General features: G+C 43.3%; 1 protein-coding gene across 2 annotated transcripts in view; it reads left to right on the forward strand.

Moving 5' to 3' along the window:
* The window catches only part of cep112 (centrosomal protein 112), a 148,976-nt gene that overhangs the window by 13,274 nt on the left and 108,649 nt on the right, over positions 1 to 27,053 (forward strand). For both annotated transcript variants that reach the window (XR_005209821.1, XM_037791753.1), the window contains exons 5-12: positions 580 to 664; positions 4,202 to 4,279; positions 8,374 to 8,421; positions 8,541 to 8,627; positions 17,870 to 17,956; positions 24,300 to 24,399; positions 24,853 to 24,971; positions 25,517 to 25,660. Coding sequence is in view for 1 of the 2 variants with exons in the window: in XM_037791753.1 (XP_037647681.1) it covers positions 580 to 664; positions 4,202 to 4,279; positions 8,374 to 8,421; positions 8,541 to 8,627; positions 17,870 to 17,956; positions 24,300 to 24,399; positions 24,853 to 24,971; positions 25,517 to 25,660 (748 nt within the window). In the remaining variant the exon portion in view is untranslated. The remainder of the gene's footprint in view (positions 1 to 579; positions 665 to 4,201; positions 4,280 to 8,373; positions 8,422 to 8,540; positions 8,628 to 17,869; positions 17,957 to 24,299; positions 24,400 to 24,852; positions 24,972 to 25,516; positions 25,661 to 27,053) is intronic.

A 27,053-nucleotide genomic window follows, 5' to 3' on the forward strand; every position in this document is an offset into this window, starting at 1 on the left:
CGATTTTTTTCTCCCTTCATTGTTGTCCTACATCTTCCCGTCTCCTTTCACATCTTCATTCAATTAGCATTAGCGGGCCATTAGTGTCTCATGTGCCTGCGCTTAATGAGATAGTGAGCTCAGTTATGCCTTTGTGTGTGTGCGCGCGAGAGACAGAGAGAGCGTAGTAAGAATGATAAGTGTGTGTGTGTTTGTGTGCCAATGAATATAAGCATTTTCCCTGTTAAGCTCCTTGTTTAAACCAGGATGGACACGACATGATGAGACAATGATTGAGGTGGATGATTATAAAAGGATTGTACAAGCCCATAGGCTGGTGCCCCGTGGGCCGTCCGTGGAAACAAAGTGATGTATAGCAGAGACGTTTATTGTTCAGATGGGATGAAATGCAGACCACAAACCATGCAACCAATGCCAGATGTTGATCCGTGTAAATAGCGAGGCAGGCTGCCTACGCAAGCACATTCATATGCAAACACAGGGACAAAAGCAGACTCCAGAGACATGCACACACTCACGTACTGTACTGTAGGTTAGCCTCTCACATTTTTCTTTCTGTTTCTCTCTCTTGTCTTCCAGGAGAAGGCTGTATGAGGAAAAGACCACATCACAACCCGTGTCCTCCAGTCCACTGAAACAGTCACCCAGATATGATGCCAGGATGGTGAGTTCATCACCATGTTTCAGACTGTCAGCCACACCTCTGGACTTAAATACATATTTTTCCTCTTACCTGTAGAGCTATTTATCAATCTGGATTGTTTTGTTGTGAGTTCACAAGTGTTGGCGATATCGGCCGTAGAGATGTTTGCCTTCTCTCCAATATAATGGAACTAGATGGCACTCTAATGCTCGAAGCGCCAAAAGAAAATGCATTTGAAAAACTCCAGAAATCATGACCCGGTTACTGAAGATAATCAACAGACTTTGTGGAGAGCAGTTTCATGTAGGAGCCAACTAACCTGACCCGTCAGATGGTCTGTTTCACAGAACTATCTGAGAAGTCGTCATTGGAAACTGTTTGAAAAAGGGCAGGCACTTTCAAACAAATACTTGGCAGGTGATTAGATGAACCATCTGTCAATCAAACTCTTGCCGAAGCCAGTCGGGAGAAGAGCGAAAACATGTTTTCCATCGAGAAAAGCCTTCAGTTCCGTTCTTTGCTCTTTTTTCAATGAAGAAATACTCTCCAGTTCTGATATAACTGGTGTTATTGCAGCTACGCTAACCTCTTCAGGAGCCGCCATTGTTGTTTAGAATGCAACTTCTCCGTGTTGTCACACACACCTAAACCACATCCGTAGCTCCTCACAGGACGCTGATCTGGCTTTTCTGGACACAAACATATTACTTGAAACCTGACAAGATGGATTTTTGTGTGATATGTGATCCTTTGATTCTCGCGTGATCTTGTGACATCGCGAGAATCCAACTGCTGTACAAGGTAACCCGCCAACTGTATCACTGCGCAGAAGAAGGCGTGCATCTATACTGGATACTGCTAGCTCACCTAGCACCACTGAGCTAGCTAACGTTACAGCTCAGCCGAGGAGGACGCCGTAAATGTTTACATCTCAAGCTGTCCCAAGCCTCTTGCCCATGAGTAGATGCACGGCTTCCTTCTACGCGGTGACATGGTTGGCTGGTGTAGTTCAGTAGAAAGAAAATAGTTCCACATGAACCTGCTCCCAACTAGGTCTGTGGATTATCTTGAGTAACCGGGTCATGATTTCTGGAAAGAGATGTTGCTGCTGTGTTTTTCAAATGTATGTTTTTGGCGCTTTGAGCACCACAAGCCGAGCGCCATCTAGTTCTAATATATTGGAGAGAACGCACACATACGGGCAATATCTCCAACACTCGCCAACTCACTCTTAAACAATCTATATTGATGAATAGCCCCGCAGGTAAGAGGAAAAATCTGTTTTTTTGTTTCTGGGGTGAACTGTCCCTTTTAAGATTCAACATGTTGGGTTTTCAGATTTATAGGTAGCTGTGATGACACATTGAAATATTAACCAGCAAACCCACTGGTGCCAATACAAATAGTAGCCACAATGTTTTGCTTTCTTCTTTAATGTGGACCAATTTGGAAATTCCTGAACTCATTTCCCCATGAAGCCGGAGGAAATTCCCCGAACTCATAAGTTGCTGCTGGTTCATGCAACAAAAATGGAGCTAATGGTTGGGATCACAATACATTTGACGGTAACATACACTCAGCCGCCAATGTGCTAGGTGCACCTAGCTGAAACGTACCTCTTTAGAGAGGTGTTTGATTCAACTGTATGTTGGAGGTTTGCCGTGCTGTTGAATTATATTGCGTTATGCTGAGAGATGTTTCTGTCATGTTGTCTAATGATTTTGATATAAGTGGGATGGCACCTCAAATACTTCAACAGCACCAGAATGACAGCCATCAAAATGATCAAAATGATTAAATGAATGTCTGGTTCATACTACACAATATTTGTGTCCATTATGATGGTGACTATGTCAGATTAGGCGATTGAAAGTCATAAATTCTTGTCGTGACTTGGCCAAGAGACATGACAGACTGCACGTCGGTCCTCGACCAATCATCGCTGTTCATCTTTCCCAATGTGCGTGATGTCATCAGGAGGGAAGCGTGATGCTAATGGCAATAGTGGCAGATCGCTCTGTGACGGTGCACGTCGTGGAAGGCAAAAAAAAATCAAACATGCTAGACTTTCTGTCGTGAGGCGTCCTAGGTGCGGCGTGGGTTGTCTACTACGACACACTACACAGGATAAAATGATAGATTGTCGCGCACAACACTCATTGTCGTTCCCAATCCGAGCCGACACCCTGTGACGGCCGTGTCGGGCTATAATCAGGCTGATATCGTGTAGGCTGAAACAGCCATGAAACTGAACATTATAACCTTCATGAGGGTAGGATGTGTTGCAGGGCTGTTGTGTTAGACTGCATTAGTTTTATCTAGACGTGCCTGATAAACTGCCAAATGAGTGTATTTAGGTTGAATCTGAGCCCACATCAAAACAACTCATGAAGTCAGACGATTTAACGATCTCCCCCAAAATGATCACAACTCTTCAAACCAACAGGAGGAACACAGCACAGACAGAAATCTGCATGTAAAATAAAGAAAAATGTTTGCAAAGAAATTGTGTGTTCATTTCGAAGAATAAGTTGATTGAGAAATATGTTTTCAGGGCCTTTTAATGCGTCATCTAACCCTCATGAATCTACTGTACGTGCTCATGGTGAAAGCCAATGTACATGTGTACCAATGTGATACAACTGCTTGTCATCTGCGGCCAAAAGCATTTGAGGCCATTCATACTTATCAGTGTTTAACACAATGCGTTGAATTCCTGGTTTGATACAGAGACTGTGACACGCTGCTTTGAACAGCCAGTGACCCGCATACTCAGCATTCCTAGATATTGAAATGAAACATTTGCTCTGTTTGTTCGAGGGCGAGGCTCTGGGACCTTAATGCCTTTTTAATCAGAAGGGGCATTTAATCCCGAGCTATTCATTCAGCGATTTCTCTGTCAGTGCAGTTCCGCTGAGGTACACCCAAGGTCCACACTACTTCACCAGATCCTAATCAAATCCAACAACATCTCTCCTTTCCCTATCGCTCTCTCAGCTTTATTAGATATTTCCCTCCATTTCAACCTCGCTGCCCAACCTCGACTTGAGTAAACTGAGCTTGTATCAACAGAACCCCTGGAAGCATTCGAATTATACTGCATAAAACAAATCCGGAGGCCCGTTGTAACAAAAGGCCGGGGAAAACAAGGATGACAGGCAGTTTTAGCTGCATGTGCCCCCCTCTTGTGGAATTTACAGCGTGACGGAAATGATGTGGAACTGCCAAACATCTGGAGTGCTGTATGTGAGAGCGAGAGGGAGCGAGGGAGCAAAGGGTGGAGAGATGGAGATAACGAGGGAGCAGAAAGCTGTTAGTGTGGGAGGAGAACACATGTGGGTGTACTGTATGTCTGTAAGCTTTTAAAGAACCCTTTTGTTGTTGCCAAGAGAGGAATTATGTTGTGTCAAAATGATAGCCTCGATCACTGTCTGCTGTACGCTTCCTCGGGCCAAACTGCCAATCAAAGAAATCATTTAAATTCCCTCCTCTAATTTATAACACTTAATGTACGTGTTGTTTTTTGCTGTTTACACACTCACGCTTTTTCCTCCTCAGGTGGATGCGGGGCTGAAGGCAGATCTGTCTCCCGATGACAGTGACCTGGAGGCTCGTCTCAACAGCTGGAACCTGGGGGTGAGTCCAGGGGCACGCCGCGAGCTGCTCGGTTACACGCAGCTGTCAGTACGCTGCAGCTCACATCCACGGTGACAGTGAATCTGATCGCTTGAGCTCACGGGTACATCCACAGGCCCCAACGCACCAAGCCGACGGTCTGTCACTCTGCCCGTGTCGGAGGCTTTTCGGGCCGATTCGGCGGCGGAGCCCGTCGGTGAGAGAGATCACTCTGATTGGCTGTTCAGCTTGAGCGAATCAGTGCACGAGAAGAGAAACGGAAGTGAGGAAAGAAAAGAGGCCTCTTCTTATTTTACATCTTCATCCTATCCGATTATTCCAATACACAGATATTTTCTCAGCGACATGGTCATCTAGAATAAAGCTGAGTGAGAATGGTGTGAAAACGGTCGTATCATAACAACGACTTGTATATCCCAAGCAGGGTGAAAAGAGGAGAGGTCACGCGTCATCAACGCGTCATATCTTTGGGGGTACAACTAGGACTGCACGATTATGGGCTAAATGATAATCATGATTATTTTGATCAATATTGAGATCACGATTATTCATCGATTTAGGAAGTCATATTTCTCTCTCTATTCTCTATTATATTTTGCTGTGAAAACTTCTCCTTCAAACATCTGGATTTATTCAAGTTTCTCGACAAAAACTACATTTTACAAGATTACATCGAACGCATCATGATAATGTTCTAATTTACCATCGCCCAATACTCATTCTTACTGAGTAGAGAAGAAATTGGATATATGAGACCGCTGAAAACCATCCAGCTTCAACCGGCTGCTGTTTAAGAAGTGCTTGATTTAGGCAGCGGAGTTTTCTATGAGCGGAGAATTTGAAACGTCAACATCGCAGTCAACCGTCTTCATTTAATTGTGGGAAGCCAAAATCGTGACCGCGATTAATATTCGATTAATTGTGCAGCCCCAGGTACAACACATCATAAAATCTGGCCTGCGCTCGCTGAAATTTAGCCAATCGCAACGCACGACCGCAGCTCCAGTTGCCCTGTGCGTGTGTTCTACCCCATACGGTAAGACCCGTGTCCCAGCCTCTTTCAATAGGCCTCTTTCAATACGCTTGCTGTTGTGGAGAGTTTTTTCCTCTCACACAGGCGCAGAATGTCCGCGCTAACTGGCTGTCGGCTGTAGTCTTTGCCGTGTGTTCAAATGCAACTTGTCGGCCAAGACAAAGGTGACGCAACTGGCGGCTTTCATCGCCACTAGTTCTTTAATGTCGGCTTGGTGTGTCTGGGCCTTAAATCAATAGGGCAGTGATGCTGAGCTGTATTAATTACACACTGCTAAACAACAGGTATAAAACCCTTTCACCTATGTCCTCTTGAAAGCACTTCCTTTAGGCAGCTCGTTACTATTGTAGGATGTGACGGTTGGATGAGGAGTGGGAGAAGGGTTGTGTAAACTGAGCATTTGAAGATGTGTGCGCCTCTCTTATCTGCTCTGTCTGGAGTGCCCCAGGCCAGGGCTTGATAAGCACTCTGCCCTCATGTCTTTTACTCCCTTATTTATTCCCTATCTCCTCACCAGCATGACCCACAGTCTCTCTTTTTTCTTTCGCTTGTCGCCTCTGTCCTCTCTCCCACTTTACTCACACAGTGATGTGTTCCACAGCACAGCCCCTCTCTTTCTTCTCTTTCTCTTAACTGTTTCTCTCTGTTCAACAATCCTATCTTTCGCCCTCTCCGGCACTTTCTCCCTTCTGTCCGTCTTTCTCCGACTCTCTCCACGTTACTCTCCCTCACTCTTTCAATTCCAGGGTAATCTGAGGTATCTATCAGCAGACGTGAGGCCGTGCACTGCCCCGCTCTGCGCTCGTCTGTGTTGTGACGCTGATAAGAAGCATTGCTTGGCAACGCTCCCCCAAGCCTGCATCTTTCAAATCAACAGATGTTCCTTCACACACACACACAAACCCCCCTTCAAGTTTACAGAAGTTTTATAGATGCACTGCTTCAAAGCACCCAGCTCCTCCGAAATTTCAGCACAGCCAAGCGTCGCACTATCTAGAACATCTTTAGCTTTGCTTTAGATGTTCTGAAGCAGTCCATATCGGTTTGTTCTTTTCACCTCTAACGTAATAAAGTCTGTGTAGTCAGCATGGTGGCCATACTGGACACTAGACGGCAGATTGCTTCAGACTCCGATAGGAGTTCCTTAAAGAGACACAAAACCTGAGTCAGCTGGACCGGCATCTGTTTCATCTTTCAGTTAGTCTGTGGCTTGTGTGCTTGAGTTGTATCTCTAATGGGAGTTGAGAGTTAGGTGTAGCATACACTGACCTGCAGTGAAGAAAGAGCATGAGGACAAGAGAAAATTGCGTAAAACCTTGACCTATTTCTTCATACAGAATTCAATGGTAGCTCCCGCCACTTGGCCATCCATTGTCTGTGGTTGAATGGGTTCGCTGACGGCTTGCTCAACGCTAGTCCGAAACTCGGAAGCCATCAATCAGCGTGTGTTTGTTTGGCCGGAGAGCCGGGCCTTGTGATGTGGAAGCGTCGCTCCTCTTCTGCGTCCGTCCATCCATCCACGTCAGGTTCCAATGACACAGGACGCCACGCCAGCTGCGAGGCTGGACAAACATGTGTGCACACAGGAGCATGTGTGTGGGCACGCAGAATTAGAGCGTGCGCAAAACCCAAGTTTAGTATCGCACTGTGCCAGCATTACACCACAGCATTTAGTCTACACGTCTTCCTTGCCCTGTGGGCCGTGCTCAATCAAATCTGATGACTGGCTGTCTGCGGGTATAAAAATAAATCCCATTCTTGTTTTCAGCCTGGGCACTAGTTTAGAGGGATATTGATTGATTCATCACTCGGTAAATATGGATTTTTTTTCTCTTTTTTTTTTTTAGCCAGTGCCAAATTTAAGTAGCAATTCATCACACATCATGGCACGCACCATTGATGCTGCTCTGCAGACTATATTGAGTGGTCTGTTCTTGTGCATGTGTCTCTCTCTCTGCGTGTGCATGTATTACAGTTTACAGCCGGATGTCTCCTTTTGTTGAGAGCTTATAGCATGTCAGCTAACTAAATGTCTGACCTGTTTTTACCTGCATCACGACTAAGTCGGGAGGCAGAGCTGCTTTCATCTATTTCACATGTCACCATGCTCACCCTGAAGCAACAGCTTGTGACTTTATCCTCGTACTGTAACCATTTTTGTCCCACGCTTTGAGGCTCTGTTCACTCATCTTCCATTCATTCTGGATCGGCTTTGTGTGGGTTGTACCACCTTGCAACATTAAATCCTTTTTTTTTTTTATTATCCCACGCCACCCTCCTCTTCTTCTTCTTCCTCCTCCTCCTCTGACTCGTCCTCCTTGTTCTCCACCTTCATCCCCATGTTGAAGAGATTAGCAACAGAACTGTTTACCAGGCGTCATCGCTGTCATCTCCAAAGTCAGCTCCACTGCTATTGAAAGGTCGTGATCTCGCCGCCAGTTAGCGGCCCCTATAGACCGCCTCAGTGCATGACAGAGAAACGCTGTATGATAGTGTGAGTTCACAGGAAAATAATGGGGTCATAAACAAACAAACGTCAAATAGTAGAAGGAACATAGCAGGTTGTCAACACAGAGATTCTTTTACAGTTTACAGTTAGTGAGCTGTACTGATGCAACGCTGCAAAGTCATTTGGACTGCTCAGGTAGTTTAGCAGCTCAACTCGTGTGTTTCATATTATAATGAAAGGACATGCCGTGTCAGTGTTTGGCAAGGATGTATACACATTTGTCTCCATGTGACGGTAAACGGACCGGGGATAGCTTACAGATTAGTGGTCCCGAGTGTTGACAAAAAGGGCCGCGTCGGGACAGCAAAGAGGGGCTGAGAGCGGAAACCAAGCCGGCCACACACACAATGCCTTGAAGTAGCCCGACGCGTTCTGTCTTTCTAAACAGACAAGAGTTGACGGAAGAGACTCCGGCCGCAGCAACAAGCTTTTGATGTGTTCCCCGCATTGTTTATGACAAACTGAGGGCGGAGGTTAGATTCTTTGTTTGGCTTTGTTAGGAGGAGAAGAAGAAGAAAAAGAGGTCTAACGTTTTTCTATTTGCTCTTTCAGATTGAAAACCCCAGGTATTTGCGAGAGAATCCCATTCCCTTGTCTCCGGTAAGTTGTCAAGGGGTCTCTTGTGTGTTTTTTTTTTTTATTGTTACGTAGACTAAAGTGCTGTCTTTGAACTCCTCAATCACCTCATCATCTAATCTCGCTCCTCTTTATCTCTATAGATTTTCAAGCAAAGCTTTGGGAGGAACGGCACCTTGGCTGATGATCAGGGCTCACAGCCTGCACAGAGCAAGGAGGCATACACCACAGTAAGAGCCCTTCGCAAACCCTGACAGTACCTAAAAGCTTCTATGTGTGATAAATATCAGAGTCCTTTAATGATTCTCTTTGTATATCCAAAGGCAGGGCATGATATTTTAAAGACTACCCTTTATGTCCATCCCAGTAAGCCTAAACCCTTGCCGCTCACTATTCAGTGAGCTCAGCATTTGTATGGAAGCAAGTGTTGAACACATACACAAGTTAAAGCTCCCTTGACTGCTTTATGGCCCCCACAGCCATGTACATACATCTTTGTGCATAGTTTGTATTGTTGAAATGGCCGAGGCGAGCGCTCCTCTTAGAAGACAAAAATAATGCCGGCTCCCAGTGATGACAGTTTTTTCCTTATGTGGATTTAAGCTGAAAATCCCATTCTGAAAGCATGCTTTGAAGTCCCCTCTGCCCCTCCCCACCACCACCACTCATTCCCCTCCACCGTCGGCCTTTACCCGCACTGTTAAATATAAAACTGAGCATGACTTGGCTGTAATAGCCGCGGCTTTTCATGTCTGCTTGGGGAAAAAGTGCTCCAGTCAGTTAGACGGGCTTCACCGGGAGAGGCCTGGAGAATGGAGGGAGAAAGGGGGAAGGATATGAGACGTGATGGACAACAATGGTCCTCCTTATTGACCTGTCATAACAAAGATCTGTTTTCGATTCACATGCATGGACACACACGCACACACTCCTCCGTACGCATCCAGCCAGTCGGCCGGTCTACCTGTGGGTTGATATTGAGTGTAGCAACACCAATGCGAAAACATTAAAGCAACGTCTCATGCTGTTTGATCCTGCCTCAGACTAGCTGACTGGCTACATACAGCAGTGTGTGGTGGGAATATGAATTTATCACATCTCAGAAGACCATATTTATCCTCCACACCAACTTTACTTTGATACACACAGAGTTACCAATTTATAAGTTACACCAGTACAATCTACAATAATGCAATCCAATTCAAAAGCCCTGCAATAACGTGTGTGGAGCTTGTTATGTTCAGTTCATCTTAAAGGATAACTTCCGTATTTTTCAACCTATTTTCTCATGTTTGTGTGTCTAAGTGACTAACGGGGACAACACTTTTTGAAATTGGTCCAGTATTGAGGGAGAACGCTGCAGCCGCTAAACGGGCTGTAATGTAATCATTTGGGGCAACCTGGTACCGTCAGTTTACGTCCACTAAAAGAGCTTGTTTTTTGAAAAAGGTTTTATTTCTCTGTAGGGTTCTTTCCATAATGTTGTCAGACACACAATCTGAGCCTGTCAGTGGCAAAAACAAGCACTTTTATTGGACGTAAACTGACGGTGCCAGGTTGCCCCAAAATATCGCATTACAGCTTGTTTAGTGACTGGCGGCTGCAGCGTTCTCCCTCAATACTGGCCCCAATTTCAAAAAGTGTCGTCCCCCTTCAGTTTGAAAAATACCGAATTTATTATACACCTGTTGGCGTGTCACACTTTCGTTTCCGGAGCAGAACTCTTTAGCAGAAACGATTAACTTGGGAACTTCAAATTTGGTATGATGGTTGACAGTGTGGTCTAGTTGTCCCTTTTGAGGGTTAGAAGTCCAGGGTGCCCAAGATTTTTGAAATGTTTCCAAAAGTGCAAAACCTTTGGCCCTACTTTAGTAGGGATCAAGCAGTGAGCAGGGGTATGTGAGCCATGCTCACTTTTGCCTTGTCCTTTAATACTGAACACTGAGTCGGAGGGTTGTTGATTCAACTCCATGGTCATTTTTGTGGCTGTAGTTTATGGAATTTTTTTATTTGAGAGTTAAGAATATTTTGTCCCCCTCTTGTATGTGTGGTGTACAAAAAAAAACACCATTCGTATGAGGAGAGAGGCTGTAGGAAACTGAACTGGCCTGTCATTTCCACTGAGGTTCTCAATATGGGAACCAGCTCAGGAAAGTCACAGAGAAACACTGGGAGGGACACGTTGGGAAATAAGAGTAAATGGTGCAGAACTGGAGTTTTTTTTTCCCCATGGTGCTTCGGTTTGTGCCGTTTGCCTACTGTAGCCAATCTATTGCATTTCCGTTACCATACACAGAGGTTACTTTTTTTTAATAGAATAAAAATAAAGCTGTAGGGAAAATGTGAGTGAAAAAGCAAAATGTGTCCATGAATTGAAAGAGAGACTATTGACAGTGTGTTGTGGCCTTACCTCCTATTCCTTCGAGGCTTATAGAAGTCATTGCCAGCAGACTGTGCTCATGCTTTTTAGCCATGTTAGTGGCACGGCTCTTGGGATGGCAATGTCGGTCGGCTCCACTTTGGTCCAGACTGAATCAGCTCAGCCACTACTGGATTGTTTGCCATGAAATTTTGTACATATATACATTTTTTCCCAGAGGATGAATTCTATTTCTATTGACTTAATGATCCCCTGACTTTTTTCCTCCAGTGTATGGCTCGGCGATATGGCCAAAATCTTCTATCACGATAAAGGTCATTTCATATCTATATGAAATAACACACATGGTAAAGCCTGTTTTTGTAAATTAAATACTTAACAAATTAAAAGTATTTTCTCATTTAACTCGAAATTTTAGTGCAAAATGAAAAGTGAAATTATACAAAGAAAATAAATAAATATAGGCCTAGCATATATCACCGTAGAAACAATATAGAAACATTTATAAAATAGACATTTTTATATCATTTTGACGATATATATTGTGATATTGTCCAGCCCTAATCTAGCGTCCCTAGCGGATCAACGTTTTCACTTATCCTGCAGAGTATCTCAAAATCTCCTGGGCGGATTAGCACAGAATTTGGTACAGACATGAATGATTCCCAGATGATGTATCGTACTGATTTTGGTGATCCACTGACTTTTCCCAAGCTCCCAGGAAGAGCGCCAATCGTTGATGCCAATTTTCGTAGTGGCCAAACGGCAGTACTACAACTTCTGTGTCCGTCACCTGATGCCATTGGACCCAAAAATACTTTTTCCCCATAGACTTTTTTTTTAGGTGAATCAACTTCCCAGTATGAACCCTTGATTAGCCCTTATTTAAATCATTAGGTCCTAAAAGTAGTAAAATGCGCCTGCTCCATGGGCCCAATGAATGCGGAAGATCGCCGGAAGGTACTTTTCCACTCGGACGTCGAGCCATTTTGGCTTCATGCGCCACTGAGCAACTTTCATAGGAATGAACGGGGCCCCGCCTTCAACGCTGTAACCAGTTCTCTTTATACATCCATGACTTTTCCACCATAAGGTTGGCATTTGTATTTTGTTAGTAAAATGTCTTATAACCTGTTGGATGGGTTGCCATGAAATTTTCGACACGCATGCATTTCCCCCTCTAATTGTAATCACCCATAGCTTTTCATCTAGCCACCAGCAGGTCAACATTTCAAGTTGTCCACTACTTTAGTTTATGACCTGCAGATTTAATACCATTCCCATCAGCCCTCAGCAGAAGCTTCTCTTGAACTCTGCTGCATTGTCCCAATACATCTCTGATTCCCATTGTGAGGTTCTGGGAATTCCCTTTTGACTCCACCCGCTGCCCTGTAAAAGGGGAATCATAATAGCTCTGTGGTTTATGACATGCTATTGTAAAGCCCCTTTTCTTTTATTTTTATTATTTAAGATGCCCTCACTGATCATATGTCTTGAGTCACCATTAGCAATTAAAAGAGTGTTAGGTGGATTTCAGGAACCCCACAGGATACAGCTGTTACCACACACACACCCACAGTATTTTTCTATAGAAGTGACTCGAGTCACCAATCCCACCTCAACCATATCATCCTCAATAGCCACGTTAAGCTTTCCTGCAGAACCATTGAGGCCTCGTCCAACCCTGCCATGGCGTGGCTGTCTAGGCCCAGTCTAGGAAATCACGGTGACATCACTTCCCTTAAATCCTGAAAGCCTAGTTGAAAATTTACCCAGGTTTAAGGCGTTATACACGCCACATGTCATTAAGCTGGCGGCGGCTTAACGAACATCTCAGCTTTCACGCCGAACTCATCCTCCCACTAAGTTCACCGACTGCATTGATAAGAATGCTGACTGCTCTTTTCCAATGGAACAATGAGTGGCAGCTGAGAAACTTCACCGCACGCAGACATTGCTCTGAGTCACTTAGCTTATACAGTGTGTGTTTTTGCTTATGGGCGACTTGTGGAAAACGTCTGGCAGGAGCACCGTAGTCCTGCTAATCCTTCAGAACACCCTAGAAGTGCTCGGTATTGTGAGGGCTGGGTCTTTATTTGGAAATTCAATTAAATGGCGACCGATGAATTAGGCTCAGCCATAGGCCTCGAGTTGTGTGATTACAGAGGAAGATACTGACAGGCTGATTAAAGCTCCCCATCTTTCTTTTAAAGTTTGCATGCAAGCGTGCACATGCTGTCTTCAAACTAGCCCCTCGGTACCTGACCTGAGGGACTGTTGGCAGCAGGCGCAGCACGTTAGATGAGCGTCTTCGTGTCAAGCAGTCGCACTCTAATGGTCACAAGCCCCCGACTGGGGATCAGATCCCCTTTGCTTTCCGTTGCCATAATGATGCAGTCTCTCTAATCTGAGGATCCTCTGGGATGGAGTTTGAGCTCTCAGCCTGTGATTTAGCGGGCCATAGCCTTTCTTATCTGAACGTTTTTCAAAGCTAAAAAAGAGCAAGCTCGTGAGCCTCTGTAGTTTAAAGGGGACCAGTTCTTCAGGCTGAGAGACGCCAGGGACCAACAGGCTTCCATAATGATGAAATTACTATTTCAAGCATTTCTGTCCTCTGTACTTGATTCTTATGAACGTGATGTATTTATATGACACATTTTCAGTAATAATCATAGACTGTGTGTAAAAAGTGAACATAGTCACCGCAGGGCTGTTCCAAATACCATTTTTTGGAAGCTTTGGTTAGAAATATTCGAAGGTATTCTAAGCTTCGCGGTGCGGCGCAGCAGGATGACATGTTCTTCTGTCGCCATCTCCCCCGTGCCCGGGACAGCGCCGCCGCCACGCCACTGTACCCACAGTCACCTCTACTCACAACAAACGATATCAGTATAACTAATAATAATTCATGTTGAATATGATTAATGTTGTGGGACTATTCCTTATTTCATGGGCTATTTGGGGATTTATACTTTATTGTTACATACTTATATATACACAAAAAACCCAGAAGCATTTGAATACTGACTGTGAAAGGGTTAAATTTGTAAGACGAAAACAACTCCCAGACCGGACAACGCCGTGGTATCGACCTGCCAATCACAAGGTAGCCCCGCCCTAAAGCATCCCCTGCTTTATGGTCTATTTGACTCTAAATAGGACCTTAATTTTCTAAATAAACATCATGCTGTATTGAAGAAGACTTGAAACTAGTGATTGAGACCATAAACTCATGTTTATAATGTTTACTGAGGGAATAAATCAAGTAAGAAGTAGGCTCATTTTATCATAGACTTCTATACAATCAGACTTCTTTTAGCAACCAGAGGAGTCGCCCCCTGCTGGCTGTTAGGTAGCCGACTGATAATAATCTGTTTACTGTGTTTGGAACTACCCTTCTCTAAAACTATGAGTGATTTTTTCACACGTCAGAGATTCGATTGTAGCCAAAGTTGTTGTTTTTTTTTTATCCAACCTTACTATCTGGAGAGATTTCAGTAAATTAACTTCTTGTCAGAGTGTGGAAATGACATCTCGCTGCTCCTCAGTAGATAGCAGAACGCCGCACACCGACTATCCTCGAGCATCTGTGTTTACTGAGGATGAAAGACGCGCCAGGACATTGTGCATCTCAGGCAAGACGGAAGGAGATGCACAAACGCAACCTTGCTTTGTGGAGCCCAAACATTTAGCAGACGATTTGTGAACACATCCCTCTGAGGAAAAAAAAGGCCTTGACCCCCGCGCCGGTTTTGAGAGCAGAAAAAGCAACGCTTTCTGTCTTCTCCTCTCTCATATGCCCCCACCACCACCATCACCATCACCACTACTTCCCACCCCCCTTCTTCCCTCCCACCTTCTCATCCTTTCAAGAGCGGCGTGTCAAAAAACATGGCATCTTACAGCGCTCGCTACAACTCTGAAGAAGAGAAGAGGGAAAAAAGCTGTACCATCCAGTCGGGCTGATTGAAGGCATCTCAGACGCCTTAGGTGTACGACATTCCTCCTCCTCCTTCCTTCACTGACGACTTTATAAACAAGTTTCAAACGCCCCTGATCTAGTTTGACAAACTTTCTCCAAAGAGCATTTGAAGAGAGGATGAGAAAGTGACACCCCCACATGTGCTTTTTTTTTTTTTTTTTTTGGGCGCCGGCAGAATCAGGTCTCCACTTACTCTTCTGCTTTTCAATCACTGCCATCTCTCTCACTCTCTCACTCTTTCTTTTCCTTTTTATACTTTCTACTCTGACAGGTCTCCTGTGGTCCCCTCGATTGCACAAGAAATGGTGGTAAATCAAGAAAAAAGACACAGAACACTTAACAGAGCTTTGTCAAGGGTACAGTGTGTAAATGTAGCTGAAGCGCAGTAATGAGGAGAGACATCTAGAAGGCAATTTTATGTGTCTTCGTTGGACTTTTATTTATTTTTATAGATTCCACCATTTCAACACCAAAGCATGGATGCATGTTTTTTCTCTAACATCTTGCATGCGGTTTATGTCTGTCCTTTATTGTGTTGTATCAATATTTATACACTTTACCATACTGTAATTGAATCATATTTTTATTCAGACCATCATCACAGCTGCTCCCCTTTGATTTTCACCAAGAGAAGGTCTAATGTGGTTTGACCGTGCCAAGTAATGTCGTGGGAATTTTCTACTTAATTGTTTTGATGACGAGAACAAACGAGAGCTAGCCTCGGGATGTTGTTAACCACCGACATGTTCACACACTCACAACCAGACTTTCAAGGGAAGAACATTGTCACCCCGCTCCAGGGTTGATTAACACGCTAGAACAGACAGTGACTAAACATGAGTGGCGACATCAAAGCGGATGGCCAGTCATCTTTCTGTCAAAGGTCCTCTTTGTGTTCCCGTGTGTTGTGTGTTTGTGAGCGGAGACATCTTGTGTGCAAATTAACCAGAAAGAGTTGTTGGAAAAGGCTGAAAAACATATTGTTTTAAAGGCAGGGTCTTGAGAAACTATAAGAGTACACTAGATTTTTAAAAATGATCCAACCACAAAAACGAGCCCAGAGTTGCCAACTCTTTTGCAATGAAAGTAGCCAGCAAAATCCCTAAATGTAGCGAGAAAGTCACCACGTTGGCAACACTGACAGCCCGTTTCGTTCAGTTCTACATACAAAGCCACTCTCCCAGAATTATCATTACGAACATAAACATATCATAATGAACGTGAACAGCGAACATGGTTATTGTTAGTACTCACGGCTGTCAAGCTAGCATCTGGTTGAAGACTCCGGTGATGCGCAATGGGTGCACGGGCAGAATGCGTGCAGGCTTGCAGGCTTGCAGGCTTGCAGGCTGGCAGGCAGGTAGCCCGTCCAATCATTTCATTTGGGCCAAATGTAATGATTGGACGGGCTTATTAAAGTCCTGCAACAGCTAGAGATACCTGATTTTTTTTTTTTTTTTTTTTATCAGAGCGTTTGATTTATTGATTGCTGACGTGATTTAATGAGAATTTTAACAAATATAACAAAACATTTTAATGCCTTTTTAAGAACCAAATGTGAGTTACAAAAGACTGAACGATTACATAAAATAAATGAAAATTAAAAAAAAGTAGATGCTGTGTAAAATGTGCAGGAAATAATCTAGGTAAATTGTGAACAAAACTATAAAGTGTGTTTTAAAATGGATGATTGCTATGTTAAAGATTATAGTGATTCAACCAAGACTATTCTATTGTTGTTACTGTCAGCGGCCAAAGACGAAGCGGCTACCTCCTGAAGCTAACGCAGAAGTGCCATAAACTGCACGTTTTCGAATGGCCGCTTGAGGCTGGCTCCCAAAGCGAGTCAATCCCCGTAGAGCCCCATGGCAAAATGTACAGCAGAAATAAACATGTTTACAGCCTGGTTCAAAAAAACTGTTGTGGTCTCTATAACGAATTTCCCAGTTCATGACAACTGTCCGGGGGTTGAACGGGAGACTACGTCCATATTTTATACAGTCTATGCCAAAGACTGATATGGTACAGTCTCTCTAGCACCACCTGCAGACCAAAATATAAAGACTGCCAAAGGATAAACCCCTTTTTTATTTGACATAAAAACATGCTCTGTTTCTCTGGTACACCCTCAGACAATTTAACCTTTTAGCCCCACTAGTGGTTTGGTTCTGAATAGAATAGACAGTGTGTAATGATCCTTACAGCCTCACAGGGCTGCTGTCCTCAACAAAAGACATTCTTAACTGACTGTTAGTCACCGGATTTCTTCAATTAATCAATTACTTTTAATGATCTATCATTTATTGTCTCTCTGCAGACAAAGAGAACGCCTTTCAGAGACCAAGCCATATTTGTGACTAATAATGTTACGCCAGAGATGTGATAATTATTCTCCAGTAATGACCAGTGACTAACAGATCGTTTTGTATAAAAAGACCATAGAAGAATAGGTCATTATGGTTTCATTTGACTAAGACCGGGAAGCCGTCTGGCTTTAGGAGATCTGTTCCAACATGCACATGACAACGCTGAACTTTTGATCCTCTGAAAACACTGAAGACAGCCACTCTCTTCATGATTAACTGTTACGTGTATGCAGAACTACGCACACACACACACACACGGGCTGTCACTTTGTTGTGCTCACTATAGACCGACTGAAGATTTTATCGCAAACATGTACACACACACAAAAACACACAGTGGAATACTTCACACTGGGGTTTTTTAAGCTCTGCACACGGGTAAATGTTTTAAAATGTTAATGTGGTTTATTTCATCATCAGCTGCGCTCGTGTGCAAGACGGGACGCCCTGTATCTTTTTTCATCCAGATTCATGTTATCTCTGTTATCCTGTCACTCTATATTTATTTATTTTCCAAGGCGTGTCTCTAAAAAATAAGTTAGGACACGGATCTCAATGTTTAACTCCCTAGAACAAAATGTGTTACTTGTGTTGCCTGATAATGAGTAACATTTCATCCCCCAAGCAGAGGATTTTTTTGCTTACTAATTTCATTTCATACATGGAAATAACAGCGGATTCACTAGAGTTCAAAGTGCTCCAGAAGTCAGTATATATGACATTTGGTTTTCTTTGTGTTTCCAGACTGAGATGAAGATGAAAGTTCTGGAGTCCAAACATCAGGAGGAGAAACTGAAGATGCAGCAGAGACATGATGCAGATGTTGAGAAAGTAAGAATCAATACTGAAAGGTAGTAAACTCTCTGTCAGCACAATCTCATTTCTGTACCGTATCAGAAAAGGCATATTGATGTCACTAATTTAAGGATTTCTAACGAGTCATTAGCTTAACAGTAACCTACGTAGCATCACAGGTCACATCACAATACAGTTGGCTGTTGGGAAATGACAGAAAGTGTGAAATCAAGCTTTAAATTATTAGTTCTATATTAGTTCTTTTAATATTCATTATTTCTTTTGGCTATGGAATCGTCTCTTACAATCATGGATGCTTGTAAATGCAGAGTAAACCAGCAGACCTAGTCTTATATTGATTCAATCAAGCTTTGTTTACATTCGTGCAGGCCTCCACAGATGGCAAAGGTGTTTATGCTCAACACGTTGTTCTTTGCAGTAAAAAAACGCCAGAGGGCATACAAACGAGATTCTGTGAAGAAACAAGAGTTACCGGCAAAACGCCAACCTCAATGCAGAGGAGGACTTGTAATTAACTGTAAACTCGTATCTCATATTCATGGACAAACTTTACCACTTTTATACAATCCCTGTAAAGAAAGAAGTAAATGTATTATAATGAAACGAAGGTTGAAAGGTTTAATACCCTGTAAACACTTTGATTTTGCCGGCAAAATCAAGATCTGCTTTTAAAGCATTTAAAAACAAATTGGCCGTCTTTCTATTTCATTATTTTACTTCTTAATTTAAAGCTGCAGTGGGTAGAAACAGAGCAAATATGATTAAAAAAAGTTGTTTTCATGAAACGCTATATCCTGACAGTAGTGTATGAGACAGTAAATCTGAAAACAATCATGTTCCTCTGTGTCCTTCGGTGCTCCTAATGGCATCTGCTAGATTTAACAGACCGGAGGAAAACAACCAATCAGAGCCGAGCTGGAGCCTTGCCGTCTCTGAGCAGCTGTCAATCACTTGCTAACTCCGATCAAACGATCAAACTAGGCAGCGCTGATCAAATATGAATCAATATTATGTTACTATAATGTCTATTTCTCTCCTCAAATGTTTTCAGAAACATCTTGTAGTGTACTGTTAGCTGGAAAATGAGAAAGTTTGTGACCCGGCAGTCATATTGAGATCAGTTGAGGAAATACCAAGCACCGCCCACCAGCCGGAGCACAGCCAATAGGAACGCTCTCTCTCTCTGAAATGACCTGTGATTGGCCAAAAATGTTTAAAGCCAGGGTCACAAGGAGGTGCAGAAGTCTAGTTTTCTCTCAGAATACTTGATTACAATATGCTGAATGGTTATTATGGAACTTTTGCTCAATGATGCCAAAAATATTCTGCCTACAGCCACTTTACATGATTTGTCTTTATTTTATTGTGACAGTCCTGTCTGAAAAGCCCCCGCTCACACAACGGGCGCCTGGGTACAAAAATTCAGAGGTGCACGACCAAGCGATGCAACAACTTGCGCAATACGTGATGATGTCATTTTTAGCTTGCGCACCCTTGCACCTGGAACGCTATGGTGAGCATAAACCCCGCTTTAGTCTACCACAGATACTGCAGGAAGCACAACCAAGGTCCTATAGTGTTGTATAGACATGACATTGGTATAACTGTGTCTTGTTTTCATGCCCTGTCAGAGTCTGAAAGGGAAGGGCGTAGTCTGACCGTGGCTGAATCTCATTCTGGGATGCTTTTCTACGGCTTTTCTTTGGTTCTGATTTGCATGAAATAATTACTCATTTTCAGTCGCCACATCTCATCAGGCAACCACGATTTCAAGTGTATAAAACCCAAACTGAGCCGGCACCGGTAGAATATCCACTGTATAACAAAACAAAAACAAAAAAAACTCACAGTTCCACTTTTATTGAGAAATGGCACATAAAAAGAGTTTCAAATGACTGATGAATGATCATTTCTCGTGGGGACACTGAACAGGCAGCTCTGTTAACTTGAGCGCTCATGAAAACAAGTTAACCTGCGTTACGATGCCCATCATCGACTCTTGATTCCATTTGGTGGCTAATGAAAAGGAAAGGAACGAGTCGCCCCGTACCGCAAATAATCAGCTCTTCAAAGCTCTTTTGTCATCTAGTGAAAATAGCGGCGAAGCTGGTTTATTTCACACTCGGTGCCCATCAGTTAGGCTGCAGATCAAGCACCTGGGATCTGTCACGTCCTCGGTATGACTTGCCTTTGCTGCCACAGAAGCTTTTAATAAAAGAGAAAAAAAAAACACTCCAATTTTCTCTCCACTTTAAGATGCCCATTGCTTCTTTGTTGCTTGACAAGAGACAGGATGACAGCTAGCTCTCTCTCTCTCCCTCTCTTTAATTACATACAGATTGCGAGTAATGTCCGATTTAATTTCCTCAGAATTTTACCCAGCATTCCCTCTAATGGCTTCAAAGGGGAGTGATTCAGGGGTGCACTCTGACGAGGCTGATGGAAGGTGGGCAGGCTAGGTTTAGTTTTAATTAGTCTCCTCATGAATAATGTATAGGCTGCTGAAAGGCTACTGGTCATTGTGGAGAGAGGCTAATGAGCGAACAGGCCGGAGTGTTGTATGCTAATGGTTGTGGATCAGTACAAAAATATTTAATAACCTCAGGTGAAGAAGCACTTCTTTTTGTTCTTTTTCCAAACATGCAAATGATCTGAGACTAACAGTAGACCACAGAAGACAAAAGATGGTAATTAATAACTGTATTTTGTTTTGAATGCCACTGGGATTAAATTACAGTCGTGTTTCTGTTGAGAAATGTGTTGCTGTTTCTCTATACTAGTGCAGTGTCCGTCCGTAACGGGCGGGTTGCTTGGCAGAAGTTCTGCGTGCAGCGTTGTCGAGAACCGCGGTACAACTGCTTGTAACCCGCCAAGTGTGAAGTGGGTTGGATGAACGTTTCTCAAGAGACAGTCATACACAGACAGACAGACAGACAGACAGAGAATACTTCCTCTATAGTTAGATGATGCTGCTACAGCGCCATCTATTGGCCAAATGGCACCAAATTTGCCAAATTCACTCAGACATCTGTCCCTCAAATGCGGAATTTGGTGACAGTTGCTCAAAATTTGTAGCAAAAAAAATCTGATTTAGACAAAATTAAAAATGACGGAACATCAGTTTAGACGCAAATGGGCGTAGTTTATAGAGGTAGATTCATCTGGACCCACACAATCCAGGGAATTTTGTTTCTGAGACATACAGTTCAAAAGTTACAGGCCAATACGTAAAGTTCATTGTTATAGCGCCACCATCTGGACAAATTGCACCACATTCATCACCTCACTCCCTTGGGTCCTGAGCAATACACCCAACAAGTGTGAAATAGATCGGATGAGCGGTTCTTGAGATATAATAACAAGAATAACACACAGAAGGACAGACAGACAGACAGAGCTTCCTTGCTTTACAGTTCGATGTACAGAGAGTACACTCATGTTCTAACTCCAGATTTTGTAGGTGTGTTTTCTTCCCCGGTTTCCCTCCATTCACTGGTGATATTGGTTAAAGTCGTGGACAGCCAGTCTGGATTACCCCCCTCCCATCCCCCTGCATTAGGATGTCTTATAAAAGCCTAAAATGGGCACCCTAAAAGCCGTCATTTCCCACCTTCTAGTGCACTCTCCCCGGACCTGACACCGTGTCAGCGCCTTGCACGGTGGACCCCTAAAAAGATCTCTCTCTGGGGGGGGGTGAAATGGGAAAAAAATTGGGTATCCCTAAATGTTCGGTGAACTTTGCTCCATCCTCCTTTCATCTCCTCTATCCCATTCACACGCAGAGAGGATGACAGGCTTGGCGACTAAGTGCACTTGGATAGAACAAAAATGCCAGAAAGATAAAGTCTTCTGGGCTTTGGGACGGTTCTTGACGGAAAAAATAACAACTCTCACTTTCTGCCATTTCAGCCAGAAAATCTGAGTCTCATCTGTTGATGGACTAGTCTGTTTTGTTCTGTCTTGTTAATTGGATGAGTAATACCAATACCCAGGGCGGAAAGTAGGTTGAAGTTCTTGCCAGTACTACAACGCTACCCCAACCTCCATCGCTTAATATGGTTCTCCTCCCACCCCCAACTTCATGCATCCCTGAACACACGATTCAATGCCTGTATGGTGTAGAAAGGAATTAAAAACACTTGACATCATGTATAGCAAATTATTTATTTAAATTAAGGTGGTCTTTCATGAACACCTCCGCACCTAATGACATTGATGCTATTGATGATGTCGATGACGATGATATTGATGATGAGGATATTGAGGATGTTGTTGATGTTGATTAGGATATTCATGATGATGATGACATTGACGACGTTGTTGATATTGTTAATGATGACAAAAGTGATATCTGCTTCTATACACCCTGTGCACTGCCTGTCGGCACCTGTGTCAGATCGGACTTGAAGCTGTTGTTGGCACTTACTCACGTTGTTCCCTCCAAATTCTCAGATGTACGTCACTTTGGACAAAAGCGTCTGCTAAATGATATTGTAGAATTGTAAATGGTGAAAGTGCTGCAGAATAATTTGTAAATGTTGACAAAACTTTTCAAGTTTTGAGTTGTTGTTCCCACTTAAGGGGGCATTCAAGTGAATTTTACCAGTCAGGAACTTGTATTTCCAATTATTCCGACACCACATGAATGCAGCACAATTGGCCTATCTGGCAATGTTAAAGAAAGTAAAACAGCATTGCCACGTGTCAACAGATCGAGCTGTTTTTCGGGATATTTGATACAAACCCGCACGGTTGTGCCGGCATGGAACGCTCGTCTACATGAAGAGCTCAGTCATTTGCATGAGTGTCGCTCCCCGTCTGAAAAGACCTTAATGCGGGTACAAACAGACAAAACCAAACTGAGAACATAACGTCCTCGGCGGAGGTAACTTACTCTATGTTGACCTGATGTTAGCAGATGTGTTTTCTTGTTGGAAATGCATGAGTGACGGGTTGTATGTGGGTTTTGGCAGGCAGCTGCTGTCCCCTCTTCCCAGTACTGTGTACCCGCACTGAATCATTTAGTGGTACCGGCCTTCTTTCACCCCTACCAATACCATTATGAGGATTAGATGATTGGATTTCATTGTGAGAGTATGTTTCAGTAAGGTGACTGCAGATTCATCAAACCTACAGAGCACAGTTTTACAAGAAACTGTGGGCAGAAAACCACCCTCGTAAATTTGTTTACAACCTGTTAGAAAATGTGCCACTCCAGGCAGTAGACACGCCCTCAGACCGACTGCATAATGTACATATACATGCATCATTATACAGCTGAGCCAAGACACCTTCTTCCCCAACATGCTAGACTGTCCTCTTTATACTGGAGCGCCAACTCTCCATGGCCTTATTTAACTAATTGCTCACAGATGGCAGCAAGCAGATGCAGTTACCTCATCGCACCTCGGCACAGGTGGTTCACTCAGATGGCATTTCACTCCGTTAGCCTGTAGCCTGGTTTAGGATTAGATGGGCATGTGGAGGATGAGGTCTTATCAGGTCATACAGTGAATTATGTATACAAAATGTTCCACGTCCCTTTAAATATCATCTTAAGTTTTGTTTTTGTCAAATGATCATGTGTTTTGTTGTAGTGTACACGAACATTACTGATGTAAATAATCCTTTAACATCATCAGAAAACATTGATTATTTACATTTAGTTGTACTCTTAGTGCCTTTTTTAATAGACTTACTCAATTTAAAGGAGCCCTGTGGGGTTTTCTTGTAAACAAACGAAGGTTTCTGTTTACGTTCGGTATTTTTCACCTAAACACATCGTGTATATCCTTGAGGCTGAACAGACTGGCTTTCATGAAAACGTTTGCATTGTTTCTTAAAATTGTGAATCCTGCATTGTTTACTTTTGTTTACTTGCTAGCAGACTTCTTCTTCCCTGCCTTTTCGGCGCATCACTGCGTTTCTTGGCGTGGTACACCCACCTGTAGATTGGTTAAAAATGTGAAACCATTGCCAGGATGCATCCTTGTGTGTGTGTGTGTGTGTGTGCATGTGAACCAACAAAGCAGGGACCCACATTGCTCCAGAGGGCTACTAGTGGTCAGACACTCCGCAGGGTACCTTAAGAGTGATTACAGGTTTCAATGCTGTTTTTGAGTTTTGGCGGTTTTGTTCCCTTCTGTTTATATTCGGTTCACGACTGGTACCTTTTAAATATAAATGTGTAAAAGCCTCTTGGGGAAAATAAATCTAAACTTTGCATGTCTATTGATAGCTTTTTGATTTATAGCTTTCATAGCTACCGGTGAAAGTAAAAAGCTCCAACAAAGACACTTTAACAAGTTTTCTCAGCAGTAAAAAAAGTATGTGTTTTAAAAACCCTCTCCCTCCTTAGATTCTGGATCGAAAGAACGGTGAGATTGAGGAGATGAAGAGCGTGTACCGCGCCAAGCAGAAGGAATCGGAGGAGATGATCCGTAAACTGGAGAAGAAAGGTGAGAGGTCACGGGATTGCGGGGTTAACTGGAAGGATGTTTATACTGGTGTCTCTGAACACTCAGTGTAAAAAGCCCCGAAAAGATACAACTCCACGAGAGGCTGCACCGGTGTGGAGTGACGCTCTCCAGCTGTGCTGCTCGATCTAAATTTTAATCGCACAATGTGTGCCTTTTTTCGTCTTCATGCTTAATTTCCTCCTCCCTGTTCCTCTCTCACTCCTCGCCTCTCCGTCTGTCTCTAAAAGCATTTGATGAGAAGCATATAAACTTGGCGAAGAGAAGCGCTACTGGCCATTTGATAGAAGCAATATCTTTATTGACATTGATTTACTGACAGCACATCAGTGAGCATGAGTGTGTGTGTGTCCGTTAGTCTGTGCACATACCCTGAGGCAGGGCCTGACTGCTCTCCGTATGTGTGTGTGTTGGTGTGTGTGTGCTCTCCCACAGTTCAAAGTGTGCTGCGGGAATCCCAGGTCATCTGCGAGAGCAAAGAGAAGCAGATCGCTGAGCTGAAGAAGATGTCGGATCAGAGCGCCGACTCCCTGAAAAACGAGTGGGAGAAGAAGGTATGAGGAAAAAGTTGAAGGGTTTGGATATTTCTGCAGCCAAGCCCCCCCTGTAAGCAGCCCTGAGCCAGAGGAAGACTGTTTGATAGCATGAGACTAGCAGACTTCGCTGGGAGCAGGCAAGCTCTGCTGCACCGTTAGAAAAAAATATTTATTCTTTCATGCTGTGCTTAAGTTAGTGTGGGATTTTTTTTTTTTTTTAGTGCTGAAAAATTAATGCTCCCTGCCCTGGGTAAATTGTGTTTTCACTCCCGATAGCTCGAGCTAACCGAGCCGTTGGAGCTCAATAAGATCCTAATGAAATTTCCACTCATCTCTTCAGGGTCACTTAGCGTATGATGAGCAACGATTTCTTCTCAGATGTCATAATGGAAAAAAAATCTACTTAGCCATTCAAAAAATGTGGTTTATTCCCCTCGAATAAGCAAGAAATAGATTTTATGAAAGGAGAAATTATTAAAAAGAAATGAAGCAAAGTAGTCGTGGAAATACAGTACAGGGAGAAAGATCTGTGGCTGATATGTAGTTATTCTGTGCCCCTCCAGCTGCATGCTGCTGTGACTGAGATGGAGCAGGAGAAGTTTGGATTGCAGAAGAAACACACTGAGAACATCCAGGAGCTGCTGGAGGACACCAACCTCAGGCTGGCTAAGATGGAGGCCGAGCACAATGCTCGGTCGCAGGCGACTGTGAGTACAGGAGCAGGTGTTGGTGTGTGCGTGTTCAGGATTTAGATTAGGGTAACGTCAACGTTAACTCGATAACATGTTAACATGTTAACGCAAATTAGTTTTAACGCCACCAATTTCTTTAACGCATTAACACAACTTGTCATGTCGCGAAGGAGGCAAAATGACGCTCCAAACTTACGCTAAATTTTGGCGAGGAAAAACTGTCATGGCCATTTTCAAAGGGGTCCCTTGACCTCTGACCTCCAGATATGTGAATGAAAATGGGTTCTATGGGTACCCACGAGTCTCCCCTTTACAGACATGCCCACTTTATGATAATCACATGCAGTTTGGAGCAAGTCATAGTCAAGTCAGCACACTGACACACTGACAGCTGTTGTTGCCTGTTGGGCCAGAGTATTTTTTATGCTAAATGCAGTACCCGTGAGGGTTTCTGGACAATATCTGTCATTGTTTTGTGTTGTTAATTGATTTCCAATAATACATATATACATGCATTTGCATAAAGCAGCATATTTGCCCACTCCCATGTTCCCATGAGTATTAAATACTTGACAAATCTCCCTTTAAGGTACATTTTGAACAGATAAAAAAAAATGTGATTGACTATGGACTATCATGCAATCACAATTAAATATTTGAATCGATTGACAGCCCTAATTTAGGTATTAATCACCAAGCTGAAGGAAACTTTAGTTTTGTCAGCACATTATATCATTTACATCAGTTTTATGCATACAAGACAACTTTGTGTTTTACTTCAAATGGCATCAAGTGGTAACAGTTTTTTCCCCAGACCTCATGTAACCTGATTTAACATGGATTAGTATACTCATGTTTATTCCACCCGTCTGTGATCATCACTTCATACCGAAGAGAATGAGCATGAGAGCAGCTTTAGACCGAGGAGGAGCCGTTCGCTCGCTGCTGTTTAGGAGATCCATCTTAAAACAGCAGCAGGAGATTCAAGTGTTCAGACACTTTGTGGGGGCAGATTATTTTATATACATGACACCAGACTTCCACCGGAACAAACGGGATTGTGGGTGACGAGATGGGCGTATATTTTGCATAAAACTCTTGCCTTGTTTAGCTCTAAGGAAAGCGAATACATCTGTCATGTCTCTAGTTATACGACGGTGACAAACGCCACTCCGTGGCTCAAATGAAGGGAGACTTCCCGCAACCTCTGGGCGAGAATGACTCTCATATCTGTCATCTTTATAAAGGTCTTTGATCCAAGTGTGTATTAAATCTTCCGCATGGCAGTGGTTGTGCGTGCACACACACTAATACACACACACCTCCCAAAGCTGCCGCTTCTTTGATGTCATATGAAAGGACTTTGGGTTTTTAAGTGGGATCGTGCACATTACACTAATGGGGATCA

Source organism: Sebastes umbrosus, chromosome 14 (assembly GCF_015220745.1).
Source record: "Sebastes umbrosus isolate fSebUmb1 chromosome 14, fSebUmb1.pri, whole genome shotgun sequence".
NCBI lineage: Eukaryota > Metazoa > Chordata > Actinopteri > Perciformes > Sebastidae > Sebastes > Sebastes umbrosus.